Here is a 20,348-nt window from a genome sequence, read left to right as displayed (position 1 = left end):
TCTAAACCACCCCCCCTTTATCTTGGATAACACTAACATTCTTGGAACCTTGCTAGAGATCTCAAGTGCTTTTTGACCATGCTCTCACTTTAACCAGTGGCTCTATCACTCAGTGCAGCTGACGTTCCAGCAAAGGCACACATCTCCCTTTGATCAAAATCCTTAGTATGTGACATCACCTCAGCTTCTTCAGGAAGAGATGCTTGCCAGCACAGAATTAACATCTGGAACACAAAAACAGCTGGCACAACTCAGACAAGCAGTCATTGAAGAGTTTCTTTTAGACTTCCTGGAAAACCAAGGAGGAGGGCTACACAGCATTTTGCTAACACCCAGTGGAGTGCCCACAAGGCTACTTATGTGTGAGGGAAGGATTGTGAAGAATGAAGGGTTTCATACCAAGGGGTGGCAAGCAATTCCTGGAGGGCGACAGGCTGTTAACTGTAGTCACTGGAAGGGACTCAGGGTTTGGGGGTGGGGGTACAGTATACCACCAATCAATTGTGTGTTAGGTCATACCGCGGTTACCCAGATCTTTGGAGTCTGCCAACCTGCCTGGAAAAAGGTGGCATGATGCTCACTCAGGAGTTTCCACCAGTCCTCCTTCCTCACCTGTGACACCAAGATGTGTCCTCTCACATCCATGCTATCCCTGATCCTCCTGTCGGCTGTTCCTCATCATTGATTAATTTGCTATCTTCCAGGGGCTACATATAATCAGTTTTAGGGGAAGAGCCTACAATTAAATTTAAAAATGAAATATATCAGCGCAAACACAAAATATCCCCCTTTTCCCGCTAGTAGGAACACTCAGAGTCCAAATGGGTGATTCATATCCTGCAGGTGCTGGAAATCTAAAATAGAAACAGAAAGTGTTGGGAAAACTCAGGCCTGGCAGCATCTATGGGAAGGGAAACAATGTTAACATTTCAAGTCCAAAATGATTTCTTCAGAAATTGAAGGGAATAAAATGTTTTATGCTTTTGGAAAATGGTGTAGGTTAAACATGATTTCCCTTTCACAAAACCATGTTAACTCTGTCTAATTACCTGGAACTTATCCAAGCATCTAGCTATAGCTTCTTTAGTGACAGTTTCTAACATTTCCCTATGATATGTGTTAAGCTAACTGGCCTGTTGTCTCCCTCTTTTTGTCTTCCCTATTTTTTGAATAATAAGAACATAAGAAATAGGAGCAGGAGTAGGCCATCTAGCCCTTCGAGCCTGCCCCGCCATTCAAAAAGATCATGGCTGATCTGTCGTGGCTCAGTTCCACATTCCCACCCTCTCCCCATAACCCTTAATCCCCTCTCTTATCAAAAACCCATCAACCCGCGTCTTAAAAATATTTAGCGAGGTAGCCTCCACCACTTCAACAGGCAGAGAATTTCAGAGATTCACCACCCTTTGAGTGAAGAAGTTCCTCCTCAACTCCGTTCTAAACCGCCCCCCCTTTATCTTGAGGCTGTGCCCCCTAGTCCTACTATCCTTTCTGAGCGGGAAGTGTATCTCCACCTCTATCCTATCCATCCCATTCATCATCTTATACGTCTCAATGAGATCTCCCCTCATTCTTCTAAACTCTAATGAGTACTCTAATTTATTCAGCCTCTCCTCATAGCTCAACCCCCTCAACTCCGGCATCAGCCTAGTAAACCTCCTCTGCACTCCCTCCAAGGCCAAAATATCCTTGCGTAAGTACGGCGCCCAAAACTGCACACAGTACTCCAGCTGCGGCCTCACCAATGCCCTATACAGCCGCAGCAAGACCTCCCTACTTTTATATTCAATCCCCCTCACTATGAAGGCCAGCATCCCATTCGCCTTCCTGACCACCTGCTGCACCTGCAAGCTGGGTTTTTGCGACTCATGCACAAGGACCCCAAGGTTCCTCTGCACCGTCGCCTGCTGCAGTTTTTCGCCACGTAAGTAATACTCCTTCCTACCATTATTCCTACCAAAGTGGACCACCTCACACTTGCCAACATTAAATTCCATTCGCCATTTCCTGGCCCATTCGCCCAGCCTATCTAGATCCTTCTGTAGACTCTCCACACCCTCCGCACAATTTGCCGTTCCACCAATCTTGGTGTCATCAGCAAATTTCGACACCATACACTCGGTTCCCTCCTCCAGATCATCTATATAAATGGTAAAGAGCTGAGGCCCCAGCACCGACCCCTGGGGCACTCCACTAGTCACCAACCGCCAATCCGAATAGCACCCATTGATCCCCACTCTCTGCCTCCTATTTGACAACCACTCCTCTATCCACGCTAACACCCTACCCCCAACTCCATGTCCCCTGACCTTCTGCAATAACCTCTTGTGAGGTACTTTGTCAAACGCCTTCTGAAAATCAAGAAAGACCACATCCACCGGCTCTCCTCTATCCACCGCCCTAGACACATCCTCATAGAACTCCAGTAAATTTGTCAGACATGACTTCCCTTTAACGAAACCGTGCTGCGTCTGCTCTATCAAGCAATTCCCCTCAAGATGCCTCGCTATTTCCTCCTTGATGACGGATTCTAACATTTTACCTACAACAGACGTTAAACTAACCGGCCTATAATTCCCTGCCTTTTGCCTGCCACCCTTCTTAAACAACGGCGTAACATTAGCCGTTTTCCAATCTTCCGGCACTTCCCCGGGATCCAGCGACGTCTGGAAAATAACCACCAAGGCATCCACTATCACCTCCGCCATTTCTTTCAGAACCCTCGGATGCATTCCATCCAGTCCTGGCGACTTGTCCACAAATCAGCCCCTCCAGTCTGTCGAGCACCGCCTCTCTAGTAACAGTAATGTCATTAAGACCCTCCAGTCCTACCACCTTTCCATCTCTAACACCCGGCAAATTATTCACGTCCTCCTCCAAGAAGACAGAAACAAAAAAGTTATTCAAGACCTCAGCCATATCCCCATCCCCTACCACTAAATTTCCTATCTTTCAACTAAAGGGACTTTGCCTGAATCTAGGACGTCTTTGAAAATTAAAACTAATACATTAACTATCTCACTAGCTACTTCTTTTAAGACTCTAGATGAGGTCCATCAGGACCTGGGCACTTGTCAACAATTTACTCAGTAGCACCTTCTCTGATGATTGTAGTTTTCCTGAAATCCTCCTTCCCTTCCATTTCCTGACATATAGCTGCTTCTGGGATGTTATTTGTATCTCTATAGTGAAGACTGATGCAAAATAACCACACAATTCAACTGCAATTTCCTTGTTTTCCATTATCAATTCTCCAGGATCACTTGTAATATGTCCAGTGCTCACTTCTAGGAACATTGTTCCAAATCTGTCATGCAAAACAATATGCACAGTGGCTGTATTCTGTATTAACAAAGTCCTTCAGCTAGATCCCCACCTACTGGATAATTCCAAGTTCAAATATCAGTCAAGAATCCAAAATTCAAAATCTCATCTCTGTGATTACTGCGCTATTATGATCTGGCACTGTTATTTCAAGTCTTGCACAATCTTGGGCTTAGTCAATCACTAAAGTATAATGATTTAACAGATTGCTTTAACTGATATGATAACACATTGCAAAACATTCAAATAGACTATTTGCATCAGCATATTTCTAATATCAAGTTATATATTTGCAGGAACTGATTCAGACTGGAATCACGAGGGGGACTACACTAACATCATGCTACTTAAAGGAAATGGTAATATTTTGTCAAGTGCTTGCCTTTGAAGTTTCTTATTTATTTTGTATTGCAGTACACTTAATTGGTATACTTTTGGTACACGAAGACAATCTCATTCTAGTTAATCCTAAACCCAGTTGCAATCATCCTACAGCATTTTACTGTTTCGAGAACTGTAGAATGTTTTTGCAGACCACTCAACACCAGAAAAACCGCAATACAATTTATCACTTGCATATTTCTGAACAAGAGTGAAGACAATAAAAGGTTGATATTTTGCTTCTGTAAACCTGAAACACAGATATGAGCCAAGCACAAAGCAGGTGGAAAGCCTTCAGTTCTGAAAGTTCTTCCGCTTCTCTATAACATTTCACTGGAGCTGAATTAAAGACAGAATTCCTTTGGTGTTCTCAACTGCAAACTGCAAATTAATGTATGCATTTGTGTCTCTGACCCCAGAACTTCAAATACAGAGCATCACTGAGTATGTTGTCTAGAAAAATTAGGAACCTCAACCAGTTTGTATAGCGTTTGAGGGCTCTGATCTGTACTCGATGGAGTTTAGGAGGATGACGAGAATCTCATTGAAACTTACAGAATACTGAAAGGCTTGGGTAGAGTAGACGTGGGGAAGATGTTTCCATTCATAAGACAGCATAGCTTCAGAGAAATAGGACAACCTTTTAGAACCGAGATGAGGAGCAATTTCTTCAGCCAGAGGATGGTGAATCTATAAAATTCATTGCAAGGTCATTGACTGTATTTAAGATAAAGATACATAGGTTCTTGGTTGGTAAGGGGATCAAAGGTTACAAGGAAAAGATGAGAGAATGAGGTTGAGAAACATATCAGCCATGTTGAATGGCGAGCAGACTCCATGTGCTGAATGGACTAATTCTGCTCCTCTCTCTTATGGTCTTATGGAATATATCAAACACTTTACCCAAGTGCCCTTATTTACAAGATGAACAAAAGGACAAGACTTGGTTGAAGGATCTGCCAATTTTATTAACAGTTACTTTTCCCAAATTATCTTAATTCTATTTGCCCAATGTTCTAATACTACTTGTGCCGATATTACAGGTCCAATTCTCTGAGTTCCTGCCATCTTTGAAGGTGATTCTCATACGCCCTCTGCCATCCACCTTTGGATTACCATGAGTCTTGTTTGTAGTCTTCTTCATTGCCGAGTCTTTGCTAAGGATGGCCTCCAAGTGTCTCTTCTTATCCCCACCTTTGCGCCCTTCCAGAAGGTTTTCTGGCTTCCAACCAATTAGGTTACCAAGCAGCATGTCACAGCACCCATTGAGGTTGCAAATTCCTTATTTGGAGGTTGCTAGATGCACCCTAGGTGTCCATTGCCAGGTATGCTTATTCCACGTAGTCCCCCACCTTCAAAACGGTCATAGCGGGAACCCCAGCTGCCAGAGCCCAGCCCAGCTGAAACCAGAGAATATATGTCTATCTGCCAAATATGATCAAGGTCAAGTCCTTCAAATCTCTGCTGCTGGGGCATGCCCTGGCTTGTCCTGACTATTATTTTTGGCCTTGTCCTGTCCAGGTTCCCAGCGATCCTTGCTGCCAGAATGTCCATTAGGCCACTGATTCAGGTTGTTGGCCATCTGGCCACAAGTGCACCACAAGAGGTTAGAGCAGAAAAAAGACCTGCTTTCACATAACCATTGTAATTTAAAGATCTAAACCATGATAACAATATTGGGAACTTTTGATGGTCTTTGTAGTCATTTTCCTTTTTATTTTGAGTGAAGCATCAATTTACTTAAGAACTTATCCACCTCAAACTATTTAAGCACCTTGACTGATATAAGCAAGATAATCACACCATGAGATATTCACTTGATTGTCTTGGAGATGGATTCCTACCTGTAGAAGCAGTGAAAATGTGCCTATATCTACAGCTGGGCATATTTTTCTAGAAATATAGGAGGTTGTTAATCAAGGGGGCCATAGTAGGCCTCTGTTAATTTTACAAGAAAATCTTCAAATTATCTATTTGTAGTAACAGAGCTGTCAGCTTTTTTCAAATTCCACAGGGACATCTGCCAAATAAGTAAGCATAATAAGATTGCTAAGACTTGTTAATCTATCCTTTAATGAAAGCAGGAACAACAGTAGAAATAGCCCAGATGCTTAGACTGTCAGGGATCCCACAGATACAAAATCTGATACGGTCATACTGACTTTTTAAATCAACATCATGAACAGGAAGGGAATCCATTCTATAAATGTTCAGAATACCTATAACCAATATAGTTTGATCATGACTAGGCGCGAATTAAGTTTACATGCATATACCCTCTCCTTCACCAAGATTGTCCAATTCCACATCTGTAAATCATGTTCCCATCCCTGCTGCCTCAGCTCATCTGCTGCTGAAATTTTAACCCACCTCTTTGTTATTTATGAAATTGACTATTCCCAAACTTTCCTGTCCAGCCTCCAATTTTGCACAATTCACAAATTTGATTTAATCCAAAAGAACAAAGAACAAAAAATAATACACCACAGGAAACAGGCCCTTCGGCCCTCCAAGCCTGCACCACTCATTGGTCCAACTAGATCATTTTCCTGTATCCCTCCATTCCCAATCTGCTCATGTGACTATCCAGATAAGTCTTAAACGATCCCAGCATGTCCACCTCCACCACCCTGCTTGGCAGTGCATTCCAGGCCCCCACCACCATCTGTGTAAAATACATCTTTCTAATATCTGAGTTAAACCTCACCCCCCCTTACCATGAACCTGTGACCCCTTGTGTTTGTCACCTCCGACCTGGGAAAAAGCTTCCCACTGTTCACCCTATCCGTACCCCTCATAATTTTATATACCTCTATTAGGTCTCCCCTCATTCTCCATCTTTCCAGGGAGAACAACCCCAGTTTACCCAATCTCTCCTCATACATAAGACCCACCATATCAGGCAACATCCTATTAAACTTTCCCTGCACTCTCTCCAAAGCCTCCATGTCCTTCTGGTAGTGTGGTGACCAGAACTGGACACAGTACTCCAAACACCTAACCAACGTTCTATACAGCTGTAACATCAGACGCCAATTTTATACTCTATACCCCATCCTACAAAGGCAAGCATGCCATATGCCTTCTTCACCACCTTCTCCACCTGTGCTGCCACCTTCAAGGATCTGTGGACTTGCACACACAGGTCCCTCTGTGCGTCTATACTTTTGATGGTTCTGCCATTTATTGTATAGCTCCCTCCCTACATTAGTCCTACCAAAATGCATCACTTCAGATTTATCTGGATTAAATTCCATCTGCCATTTCTACGCCTAGTTTTCCAGCCTATCTATAACCTGCTGTATTCTCCGACAATGTTCTTCGCTATCCGCAAGTCCAGCCATCTTCGTGTCATCCACAAACTTACTGATCACACCAATTACACCTTCTTCCAAATCATTTATGTATATCACAAATAGCAGAGGTCCCAGTACAGAGCCCTGTGGAACACCACTGGTCACAGACCTCCAGCTGGAAAAAGACCCTTCCAGTACTACCCTCTGTCTTCTGTGGCCAAGCCAGTTCTCTACACATCTAGCCACCTCTCCTTTTATCCCATGAGATTTAAACTCAGCTGTCTGTGTCCTAAATTGCATCAAGTTCCACATACCCAACATCCTAGTGCGTGTTGTCCTACATTGGCTCCCGGTTAAGTAACGACTCTATTTTAAAATTCTCATCCTTATTTTCAAATCCTTCCGTGGTGATGTTTCTCCCCACCTCTATATTCTCCTTCAGCCCTTAGACCCTTCAAGATCTCTGGATTCCTCAAGTTCAAACTTCTTGCACATTCTTAACTTTTACCACTTCACCACTGAGGCCTGTCCTTCAATTACTTAGTTCTCACACTCTTGAATCCACTCTCTGTACATATTTCTACTACTCTCTCCTATTTAAAATGTTCTTTCAAACCTATCTTTTTGATCAAGCTTTTGACAATTTGCTCAAAACTTATGTCACTTGATGCCGAATTATGTCTGGTAACACTCTTTTGGAACACCTTGGGTTATTTTATTCCATTAAAAGGTAGTATATGAATGAAACTTGTTGTTGTAGATGCCAGGTACCAAGCCACAATGTCAGTTTTCTATGTCGTCAATTGTAGCATCCTTCTCTGCAGAGGATAGTTTCAGGGGAACGGGATTACCCATTATACTCATGCATACTGATAGCCATTCATAACTATGTTACAGGGGCATCCTGCTATATAACCCTCCAAACGTCTCCAAAATTATCATGTACTAGAAAATTATAAATCATGCAACAAGGATTGGGAAAAAGCCCATACAGCAGCCAGACCAAAAACACAGCTTGTAGATTATCTACATCACTTCAGTGGCAACATGCTCATTAAGCTGACAAAGAATAATCATAAACCACTTTACAAAAATGCCATTGTCGTCTGCACAGGAACTCATCAAGTTGCTCCAACTAACAAGACAATTCAATACATGACCCAAACTGAACACACATGCATCATCTATTCCATCAGAAAGGATGGAGACCATCTAAGAAAACATATGTACTTTGCAACTACTGAATGTTCAAATTAGTGCATCTGTCGAGCTTGCTATTTCTTTTCTTGCTGGCTTTGTCTAGTATTATTGAATAGAGAGTCCCAAACTATATATGAACAGAAGTAGGTAATTCAACTCTTCCAGCATGGTTTGCTCTTCAACTAAATCATGGCTGATTTCTATTTCCAACTGCTCCAAAATCCCTGATACTCTTACTTAACACAAATATATCAATTGGAGTCCTGAAAATGTAGATTTACTCAAACATCTGGAGGAATAGAATTCCAGATTTCCACTACGCATTGTGTGAAAAGTGCTTCTTGATCTGACCCTTAATATTTTTAAGATTATGCCCTTCCACTCCACATTCTCTTAATAGATGTCAATGTGAATGAAAATCAGGCAGATTGTAAAACAGACAACCAATCTTCCAGCACCTGGTTTTCCCCATTCCCTCCTTCCTCCAAATGAAGGTTGAAAACATAAATAGTTAGCCACATGCAAATGATGCACTGCTTGAATTGTGCCCAAATGGAGATCTGAAGCAAAATTCAGGGGCAGGATTTTCTGTCCTTCTTGCTGATGGGGTCTTCTGATCCTGTTTTAAGCTATCCACTGCAGCAAGTTGCCTGGCAGCAGAGCGGGCAAGGCATGCACATCACCGCAAATAATGGCGGGACCAGGAGATTCTACTGGCGGTCAATGATGAGCCTCCTCTGCTGCCGGAAAACATGCCTTGGGGAGCTGGAAAATTCTGCCCAGTGTTTTAGAATCATCATCATATTGTTGTTTTTATTAATTAGTTAACACTGATTCATAATCAGTGATCAATTATGCTTGTTTATACTTGACACAAACCACTCACGGTGGATGCTCCACTGTCCTGAACTGGAATTTTTTTTTGTGCTATGGGACAACTGTCTCCATTTTAACCCAACTAAAGGAACAAATAAATAAATAACATCACCATTCCTAGTGGGGAGAGGCGGTTGTCTGGACTGCTTGGCTGACCTGGACTCCTAATGCCAGTGAGGTCTGCTAATGCTCATCTGGAAGTCAATATATCTCATCTCACTGGATGAAATGACCAGCAGCATTAAAACACATCCTAAATGAACCTAGGGAATTGATACTCCACTTATACAAATGTCCTCACCTCTGGGTCCAGTCTCCATTGACATTAGCCTAGCAAAGTTTAGCTCTCTCAAAGTAGACCAGGAGATCTCAGAAATGGCAGAGGTACTCCTGTTTTCCAGTATGTTCCATCTCCCTGGAACTGACAGAAGACCAACAGAAATGCAGGCCTCTACCTTTAGTCAGCTGCTGAATTAAAGAATATCATAATGATAGAAGAGGTACTTAAACTGCTAAATGATCACATTATAAAGCTTTCAAAAAACCAGACTTTGTATCAGCTTATTTAGTAGGATTCCTTGACTACTTAACCTGGGAATACTTGATTAAAATTACACTATAGTTTTGACATGAAGTCAAATCCAAGATTCTAAAATGTTTATACAAAAAGTCCTGATATCTTATTTGATTCTTTTTTATTTTTTCATAAATGTGAACTTTGTGGGTATTTATCGTTCATCTCTAACTGCCCTTTAAAAGATGCTGGTGAACTGCTTTTGTGAACTGCTGCAATCCATGTGGCATAGGTACACTTATTGTGCTTTTAGGAATTCAAGGATTTTGATCCAACAACAGTGAAGGATTTTGTATGGCTAGGAGATATTTTATAGGTGGTGTTCCCATGTGTTTGCTACCTTGTATTTCTGGTGTTAGAAGATGCTGGTCTGGAAGGAAGATTGGCTAGAAGGTAGAGGCCACTGTAGAGGGTATATACTGCAGTCATTTTTACTCATTCATTCAGCGGATGTGGGCATCACTGGCTGGGCCAACATTTATTATCCATCCCTAACAATCCTTGAACTGAGTAGCTTGCTAGGCCATTTTAAAGAGTACTTAAGCATCAACCACGTTGCTGTGGAGCTGAAGTCGCATGTAGGCCAGACAAAGCAAAGATGGCAGATTTCCTTCATGAAAGGACATTAGCGGACCGGATGGGTTTTTACCAACAATCAACTTTGGTTTCATGGTCATCATTAGACTTTTTATTCCAGATTTTATTAGATTCAAATATCACTATGTGCAATAGATGCAAACCAAGGCAAGTTGTGGTTAATTTATTACATTCCTAACTTATGCCTCATAAATGGCGGACAGATTTGGGGAGTCAGGATGAATGTTCATTGCAGAATTCCCAGCCACTGGTCTGATCTTCTAGCTTTTGTATTTATATGGCTGGTCCCGTTAAGTTTTTTGTTAATACTAATTTCCAGGATGTTGATTGTGGGGGTTCCAGCAATGGTAATGCCATTGAATGTCAAAGGAAGGTGGTTAGATTCCCCTCTCAGTGGAGATAATCATTATCTTATGCGTCTGTGGCATAAATGTCTTGCTGCATGCATGATTTTTTCAATATCTGAAGAGGTGCAAATGGTACTGAATACAGTGCAATCATTGGAAGAAATCCCCACTTCCGACTTTATGATGGAAGGAAGATATCTGATGAAACAGCTCAAAATGTTTAGGCCTAGAACACAACCATGGGAAGTTGTGCAGGGATGCCCTGGAATTGAGATGATTGACTTCATCAACAATCATCTTCCTTTGTGCTAGATATGGTTCCAGCGAATGGAATCCCCCACCTCCACCATGTTCCCTTTAACTTCAATTTTGCTTGATCTTCCTGATGCCACATTCAGTTAAATGCTATCTTGATTTTAAGAGTAGTCACTATCATCTCTCCAATGGAATTCAGCTCTCTTGTCCACATTCCAAAGCTGGAATAAAGTCTGGAGCCAAGGGCCATAGCAGAACTCAAACTGTTAACAGCTTATTTTAGAATGTGGGGCTTGACAGCACTGTCAAAAACATCTCAATGCCCCTATTTTTTAAATGGCTTCAATCCATTAAATGTCTCAGTGGATTTTCTTGAATAGTAATGAGCCTGCCATCAAAACTGCCAACATCATTGAATCAAAACAGTTCAATAAATTAACACTTTCAGGCCATTTTCAGCCAATACCAATAGGTATTTACATGAACTGTTTAAGTGCATACAAATTCACTTGAAGCTGTCTGCCACTCCGAGGAGAGAAGTAGCTGGTTGGATTTATCAGCCCAGCTGGTCAGTTCTCCTAAGGGAGAGAGCCAGAGGTCAGACTGCTGGCTCTCTATCGCTCTAGGAGCCAAGAACAAAGGAATCCATAGTTGGTCAGTCAATTGAGAGAGCACTGGCAAGGTAAAATGGTAAAACAAAGATAATAAGATAGAATTAAAGGCTAATTATCTTAATATATGCTCACTGGAGTTTAAAAGAATAAGTGATCTGACTGAAACCCAAGATTCTGAGGGGAACCTGACAAGGTAGATGATGAGAGGATGTTTCTCATGGAGGAATTTAGAATTGGGAGCATGGTTTAAAAATAAGGGGTGGGACCTTGAGCCCACCTTTGCTGTGCGCAAGATTGCTGGCGTGAGCTCAAGATATGGCAAAACCTGGAATCTTGCCAGCATGATCCTGATTACCAACATTGTAAATTGGGGGTTGGGGGGTGGGGAGAGATGGGGTGTGGCATTGATTGGGAGGGGGTGAGGGGCGAATGCCAACTCTGATCAAAGGGGAAGGAGCAAGTGCCAATTCCAATCAAAGGGAGAGGGGGTGCTCCTGAGATCTCTGTGGGGAATCAGTAGGGGCATTATTCATGGTCTAATTAGGATACTCTTTAAACATGGTGCCCACATCTCAGTGCAGCTGGGCTTTGCTGATGTGTTGATGGCCCACCCCACGCATGATGGAGTGAAACACGCCCAGCTGTTTTTGACATGTGGCACGATCTGGAGAGAAAACTGACTTGTTTCTCACAAGAACCAGCACACTGCCAAATTCTGGTAAGATCACCTCCATCGAATTTCCCACGTAAGATAGAGAGGAGCAAGAATTTCTTCTCTCAGATGGCCACTAGTCTTGAGAATTATCTTTCACAGACAGCAGTGATGGCTGGATCATTGAATACATTCAAGGCTGCATTTGACAGACTTCTGAATTACAAGTTAAGGGATATGGGAAAACATGCAGGAATGTGGAGTTAAGGCCCTGATCAAATCAAGCATCATTTTATTGAATGATAGAGCAGGCTTGATGGGTCATAAGAACATAAGAAATAGGAGCAGGAGTAGGCCAACTAGCCCTTCGAGCCTGCCCATGACTTACTCCTGCTCTTATTTATGATCTTACAGTAAGGGAATGAACAGATTGAACCAGTCAGATTTAGGGAAAAGATGTTTAAAGGGAACTGGGTAGCATGTTTATTCTTTCCTATACTATTGGCAGTTTACCAAACCAGATTAACGTGAGGTGAGATTTACTATAATTATTCCTTTGTACATTCACTTAACTGTAAAGCATTTTTATGACTCATAAGTGCTCTATTTTCAATGAAGTGCATTAAAGCAATCTATTAGGGGATTAGAGAAGCCACATGTGAGGCATGTGTGAGATTCTGGTATCCATTTCACAGAGTTCAGTGCTTCCAATGATACAATTCGATGTCATGCTAGCAAATGACTAGATCTTGAGCGTAAAAGAAAATCTATGATCGTAAGGACTACAGAATCTGCTTATAAGAGAGATCTGTGAAGTGACTCAAGAGAATACGTAGAACAGACCAGAAATTTCTTTAAACATTTCTTATTCTAGCTTATATATTTGCAGGAACCGATCCTGAAAGTGATTGTGAAGGGGACTACACCAATGTGACATCAAAAAGAAAAGGTAAAGTGCTATTTTTTATAGTAAGTAAATTATGAATTTTGTAGAAGTTTTGTTATTTTCCAAGTGCTGCAGTTTTTTTGCCATTTTGGAAGTGAGAATACTCTCTTTTCCTTGTTTAATTTTACTGTAAAATCTGTTTTTCTAAAACCAAAAAACCTGTTTGTTTGAATTTTGTTTTTATATTAAGTAGGAATTACATCAATGTGTACAGGTGGAATTTTATGAGAATTTGGCAGAGTGTCAGTTCTGGTGAAAAAGCTGGTGTGGAGAGAACAAGAGAGATAGTTTTACCTTACTGGTGTCCTGCTTTTGAGCATAAACAGACGAACATTCAAAACAGAAACTTACCACAACTTTCAAGTGGGTCTCGATTTAGATGTCTGGCATTTTCACCCAAGGCAGGTGGCAGCCTCACTGATTCATTTTAATCCAGGTCCTGTGAAGTACTTGAGACTTCACATTCTTGCTCATTTGATTAGTTTACAATATCAAAAATCTTTCTCATCATGCATATTCTACCAAAAGTTTTTTTAACCAACAACCAGAAGTGTCACAAAAAATCATCTTCATCAAGAAATCACATTTAACAAGAGAGGTTGTCTAATTGAAACCAATAAAATTCAAAGAAACTTGACAGGGTGGACGCTGAGAGATTGTTTCTATTGGTTGGGGAATCAGAAACATAGGGCATAGTCTCAGGATAAGGGCCGATAATTTAGGACTGAGAGGGGGGCGAATGTTTTCATTAAATGGGTTGTGTATCTTTGGAATTTTCTACCCCAGCAGGCGTTGATGCTCCATTGCGGAATACATTTAACGTTGGAGCTGACAGATCTTTGGTCTCCAGGGAATTAAGGGATATGGGAGTGAGCAAGAAAATGGAATTGAAGCCAAAGATCAGCCATGTATCACACTGAATAGCAGAGCAGGCTGAATTTGTTGTCTGGTCTACTCATGCTCCCTTATCTTTTGTTTTTATGTTTTGAATCAGAGTCTGATGTCAATGCCAACTTCATTCTCATTAGTTCAACCGAATCAACCTAGCTCCAATGCATCAGTCCTACAGCTCCCCGTCTGTCATGCAAATAAATCTCACTCAAGGCCTTTACAATGGGCCTAATCCCTTACTCCTTAGATTAGAATCTCCCTTAGATCCCAGCCACAGTGTTGGCATGTCTCTCAGTTATAGAAATACTAGCAGACTGGATGTGCAAATTCAAAGTAGACCCTTAGGTTCGCTCAACATCAAGAGGCACAGCAAAATTTGGATATAGCTGCTTTTCAATTTCTATTTTTCCAGAATTTGTCTAAAAATCAGGTTTACAGATCCTGAGGCTGAGCAAATCCACCTAAAACTGTATTCCTTCTAATTACCATTCCTGACAAAAAGTAAAAGAGAATAAACAAATGCATATCAAAGCCCACACTTAAGCAGGTTAAATTCATGTACTTTGAGTGCTCAGAACATCTTGAGGAAGTGATAAGGCACTAAGATTGCAAGCACGCATTTATTAAAATAGACTTGACATAGAAGCAGAGGTGTCAACAAATATTTAATACAGCTTTTAAGGCAACTGGGACTCATTTAAATATGATTGGCCTTGATAAGCCACTCTTCCGTGCCACTGGAGGTATGCTTGCCTGCTTGCAGAGAAAAGAGGAAATAGCTCGCTTTCATACTCCTTTTCAACCTTAGATTTGCTACACTGCCTGTTTACTCTGGTTGCAAGCTTTCCTTTCCCCTAAACCAAGAGGTAGTAGAACAGACTAAGAAAGGCAACCACAATGAACAAAAAGTGTGTGTATCATAAGAGAAAAAAAAAAGAGAAAAGGACAACCAGAAAAATACCAAGGTTGGGAGTAAAGCATCCAGAAGGGAATTGATGAATAGATGACAATCATAAGTATTTAAGATTTAATTTGTGTAAGTTCTAATTAACTTGCACTTAATTATAATATATGGGATGGCATGGTAGCACAGTGGTTAGCACTGCTGCTTCACAGCACCAGGGACCCAGGTTCAATTCCTAGCTTGGGTCACTGTCTATGTGGAGTTTGCACGTTCTCCCTGCGTCTGCATGAGTTTCCTCTGGGTGCTCCGGTGTCTTCCCACATTCTGAAGGATGTGCTGGTTAGATGCATTGACCTGAACAGGTACCGGAGGTGGCAATTAGGGAAATTTCACAGTAACTTAATTACAGCGTTAATGTAAGCCTTACTTGTCACTAATAAACTTTAAAACTTTATTAATTCAATTTTGTTCTTGCAGCTGCCAATGATGACAGTGACTCCTGCTCTGTAAGTAAACTTTTATTGCTGATAAATTGCTGTTTATAACATTATTGTATTAGTATTTACCACAAATCAATCTACTTAAAATGATCACATTTTCCAAGCTTATAAAATCAGATAGTTACAGATAATTTTGCACCATTTTAGTTGCTTCATCCAGAAAAAAAACAATCACCACCAGCCTGATGCTAGCTTCTAACTGTTTCTTGAGAACATAAGAACATAAGAAATAGGAGCAGCAGTAGGCCATCTGGCCCTTCGAGCCTGCCCCGCCATTCAATAAGATCATGGCTGATCTGTCGTGGCTCAGTTCCACATTCCCACCCTCTCCCCATAACCCTAATCCCCTCTCTTATCAAAAACCCATCAACCCGCGTTTTAAAAATATTTAGCGAGGCAGCCTCCACCACTTCAACGGGCAGAGAATTCCAGAGATTCACCACCCTTTGAGTGAAGAAGTTCTTCTTCAACTCCGTTCTAAACCGCCCCCCCTTTATCTTGAGGCTGTGCCCCCTAGTCCTACTGTCCTTTCTGAGCAGGAAGAGTCTCCCCACCTCTATCCTATCCATCCCATTCATCATCTTATACGTCTCAATGAGATCTCCCCTCATTCTTCTAAACTCTAACGAGTACAAGCCTAGTTTATTCAGCCTCTCCTCATAGTTCAACCCCCTCAACTCCAGAATCAGCCTAGTAAACCTCCTCTGCACTCCCTCCAAGGCCAAAATATCCTTGCGTAAGTACGGCACCCAAAACTGCACACAGTACTCCAGCTGCAGCCTCACCAATGCCCTATACAGCCGCAGCAAGACCTCCCTACTTTTATATTCAATCCCCCTTGCTATGAAGGCCAGCATCCCATTCGCCTTCCTGACCACCTACTGCACCTGCAAGCTGGGTTTTTGCAACTCATGCACAAGGACCCCAAGGTCCCTCTGCACCGTCGCCTGCTGCAGTTTTTCTCCACGTAAGTAATAATCCTTCCTACCATTATTCCTACCAAAGTGGACCACCTCGCACTTGCCAACATTAAATTCCATTTGCCAGTTCCTGGCCCATTCGCCCAGCCTATCTAGATCCTTCTGCAGACTCTCCACACCCTCCGCGCAATTTGCCGTTCCACCAATCTTGGTGTCATCAGCAAATTTCGACACCATACACTCGGTTCCCTCCTCCAGATCATCTATATAAATGGTAAATAGCTGAGGCCCCAGCACCGACCCCTGAGGCACCCCACTAGTCACCAACCGCCAATCCGAATAGCACCCATTGACCCCCACTCTCTGCCTCCTATTTGACAACCACTCCTCTATCCACGCTAACACCCTACCCCCAACTCCATGTCCCCTGACCTTCTGCAATAACCTCTTGTGAGGTACCTTGTCAAACGCCTTCTGAAAATCAAGAAAGACCACATCCACCGGCTCTCCTCTATCCACCGCCCTAGACACATCTTCATAGAACTCTAGTAAATTCGTCAGACACGACTTCCCCTTAACGAAACCGTGCTGTGTCTGCTCTAACAAGCAATTCCCCTCAAGATGCCTCGCTATTTCCTCCTTGATGACGGATTCTAACATTTTACCCACAACAGACGTTAAACTAACCGGCCTATAATTCCCTGCCTTTTGCCTGCCACCCTTCTTAAACAACGGCGTAACATTAGCCGCTTTCCAATCTTCCAGCACTTCCCCGGAATCCAGCGACGTTTGGAAAATAACCACCAAGGCATCCACTATCACCTCCGCCATTTCTTTCAGAACCCTCGGAAATGAGACAATGGATTTGCTTCTAGGACTTTACCAAAAGCACATTCCACATGTTGCCTCATTTTTCTGAGGAGAATTTCCAGGCATCAATTGTAAACTGGCTTTCACCTTTTTGATCTAAAGTTATATTTGAGATAATTATTTGACTTTTGTGGGTGCAAGTTGTTCCATTTTCTTATAAAGCAACATTGAATATAATAAATGCACATTTGTATTCTGTGAAGAAATAACAGAATACATAAAGAAAGTATAGAAAGAGAAGATTACATTGATTTTAACTAGATCCTGGTTGAAATCTTCCAACTTCATTCACGGCTGGGATTTTCTGATGCTGCTGAAAGTGAATGGAGTTTGGGCCAGAATGCCAAATTCTCCATTCTCACTCACAATGGGTTCCTCCACAGACAAGACCAGAGAATCCCACCCCATGTAACCAGTGTTCAATTCAACTTAGTTGTACCCCAAATATTCATCCTATCCCTTCCACATGACATGCAGTTCCACCTCTCTGTCTTCTCCATCAATTAAAAATTTGTTGCTATACTTTTCAACTTCCTTATGAGATCAAGGCGCAGCCAAGTCAAAATCTCCAAGGATTGTTGGAAAATCTGAAGCTATCTTTTTTTGGCTCCGATTAGAAAATGTATGCTTCTGGGTTTGACTCAGATAATCTCTCGGGCTGCAATTAGAGGCTTATATCAGGAAACAAAAAATTCATGTTACATGCCCTAAGCTCAGCTATATTGCTTGCATCCACTCCTTTATCAAGATAATGCTTTTATTGCTGCCATAGCGCACATCGCTACTCAGTCATTCCTCTCTGCTGTCAAAACAATATTCCATTTCTTCATCGCCTTGAGATTCAAATTCACTACCACTCTTAGAGCCATCCTCACTATCTCCATAAACTTTGACTAACCAGCCCAAGTTCTGCTTAAAATATTGCAGCCCATCTCCTCAATTGTGCTTCCATCATCTTATGTTCTCCCAGCTCCACTGGCTTCCAGCAAGTTAACCTCAAAGTTCTGACTTTCATTTTCAAATCCATCCTGGGCTTTATGCTGCCCTGCCTTGGAAATCTCCTTCTGCCATATTTTTCAACATGTTCCTTGTGCTCTTATAAAACTGTGTTTCATCCTGTCCTCCATTTTATCACTCTATAGTTGACATCTCATTCTTCAGCAATTAAACTCCTGTCTTCTGGAAGTCTCCGATCAATTCTCTAACTTGCAACTGTTTTCAAAAAAATGCTATCCTCTTCAGAGGTATGTTATTGTCCAATTCTTCAGATCCACCTATTTTTTGGTTAATGGGGTAGCTAGATGATTGACACAAAAAGCTTTTAGAAAAAGGTACAATTTGGGGCAGATGGTTTTAATAATGTATTTGAGTTATTCAAAGCAGAAATATGGAACTAGTCTGTATCTATTCCTTACCCTGACAACGTAGAAATGGAAAAGAACAGTAAAAGCTCTGACTTATGTTTTCTTTTAACAGGATGAAAATGATGGAGTTCAGTATACTCAAATTGATTTAGCAGCTCTGCAGACTCGAAAGATGCCTCAATCAGAAGAACTTACAACTTATGCCTGTATTGATTTAAATAAGTTACAGTGAGGGAGCCGCTAAAAAGTCGGAGGGGCGAATTTTCCCATTCTGCCCACCAAGGGATTCAGAGCGGGCGAGGGAAAGACCATGGAAAGGTCTGTTGACCTCAGACGGGATTTTCCGGGTCTGAGGGGAAAGCAACTAGAAAGTCCCACTCAGAATTTTAGATCCATGACAGTATTTTACTAAATGGACACGCAATTCATTTTGAAGTCAGTAAACCAATAAATTGTAAATATCTAAAATACTGCAAGATGCTAGTGATCAGAAATAAAAACCAAAAGCACTGGTAAAGCTCAGCAGGTCTGGCAGCATCTGTGGAGACAGAAACAAAGTAAATGTAAATCCAATATGACCCTTTTATGGAACTGAAGCAAGGTAGAAATATGATGGATTTTATGTAAAAGGTGGTAGGGTCAGTAAGAAAATAAGGGAAGATATGGGATGTGTTAGACAGCAGGGGAGACTAAGCATTAAAGATGTCATGAAACAAACGGCCAAGAGAATGATAGAGGTAATAACTAAAAGAAACAAAGCACAGGCCCAGACGAGGTGTTATTAATAGAGGTCAGCTCAGTTTGAAAGCAAAAAACAAGTTACAGATTGGCACTTATCAAAATAAAAACCAATATGAAGGGCAGGGTTCACAGTCTGACGTTTATTGGACTCAATGTTGAGTCCAGAAGACTTTAAAGTGCTAAAATTTCTGCTTCACCTTGTAGGATTGTTTGAGGCTTTGGACAACGTAAAGGGGCAATGTGCACCTCTGGCAATTGCATGGAAAGGTGGTATGAAAGGGTATGATGTGTTGGAGTGGTGGAGGAATGGACCAGGATGTTATAGAGAGAATAGTCCATTTGGAATTCTGACAGGAGAGGGGAAAATGTGTTTGGTGGTTGCATCATGCTGGAGATGGTGAAAGTCAACGAGCCTTTAATTATAGAGGCTAGTGTGTAGAAGGTGAAGACGAGGGGAACAGTGGTTTGCTTGTACTTCGTTCAGTTTAGTTTAATGTATTCACTGCTCACAATGCAGTCTCCTCTAATTGAAGAACCAAATGCAGACTGGATGATCACTTTGCGAAATACCTCCGTTCAATTTTCCTTTCACATTTGCCATTTCAAATCACCATCTTGTTCTCAGGCTCATATTTCTGTTCTTGGCCTGCTACAATGTTTCCAATGAAGCCCAACGCAAACTGGAGAAACAGCACTTCATCTTTCAGTTAGGCACTATACAACTTTCTGGTCTTAGCATTGAGTTCAACAACTTTGGACCATGAACTGTCTCCATTTTGACTTTATTTTGCCCAGTTTCTTGTTTTTGCTTTCAGGCTGAGCTGATATTAAAACATACGCTGGATCAATGCTTTGTTTATTTACTACAACCATTACAAACATAAGCTGCAGAGCTGGGCTGAGAAGTGACAAATGGAGTTTAATGCGGAAGAGTGTGAGGTGATTCACTTTGGAAGGAGTAACAAGATTACAGAGTATTAGGCTAATGGAAAGACTCTTGATAATGTGGATGAGCCGAGAGATCTCGGTGTACATGTGCATAGATCCCTGAAAGTTGGCACCCAGGTTGATAGGGTTGTTAAGAAGGCGTACGGTG

General features: G+C 41.7%; 1 protein-coding gene across 1 annotated transcript in view; it reads left to right on the top strand.

Annotated features, from left to right (window-relative positions):
* The window catches only part of pecam1a (platelet and endothelial cell adhesion molecule 1a), a 92,093-nt gene extending 73,338 nt beyond the window's left edge, over positions 1 to 18,755 (top strand). Inside the window, 4 exon segments of the mRNA XM_080209333.1 lie at positions 3,621 to 3,683; positions 13,006 to 13,065; positions 15,335 to 15,363; positions 18,624 to 18,755. Coding sequence (XP_080065459.1) covers positions 3,621 to 3,683; positions 13,006 to 13,065; positions 15,335 to 15,363; positions 18,624 to 18,755 — 284 coding nt within the window.
* Positions 18,756 to 20,348: the final 1,593 nt, after the last annotated feature.

The sequence above is a fragment of the Carcharhinus amblyrhynchos genome, chromosome 21 (genome assembly GCF_965287045.1).
Source record: "Carcharhinus amblyrhynchos chromosome 21, sCarAmb.v2.hapA, whole genome shotgun sequence".
NCBI classification, from domain to species: domain Eukaryota; kingdom Metazoa; phylum Chordata; class Chondrichthyes; order Carcharhiniformes; family Carcharhinidae; genus Carcharhinus; species Carcharhinus amblyrhynchos.
Note: the sequence above shows the minus strand (reverse complement) of the source record. Positions and strands in the feature narration are given on the sequence as shown.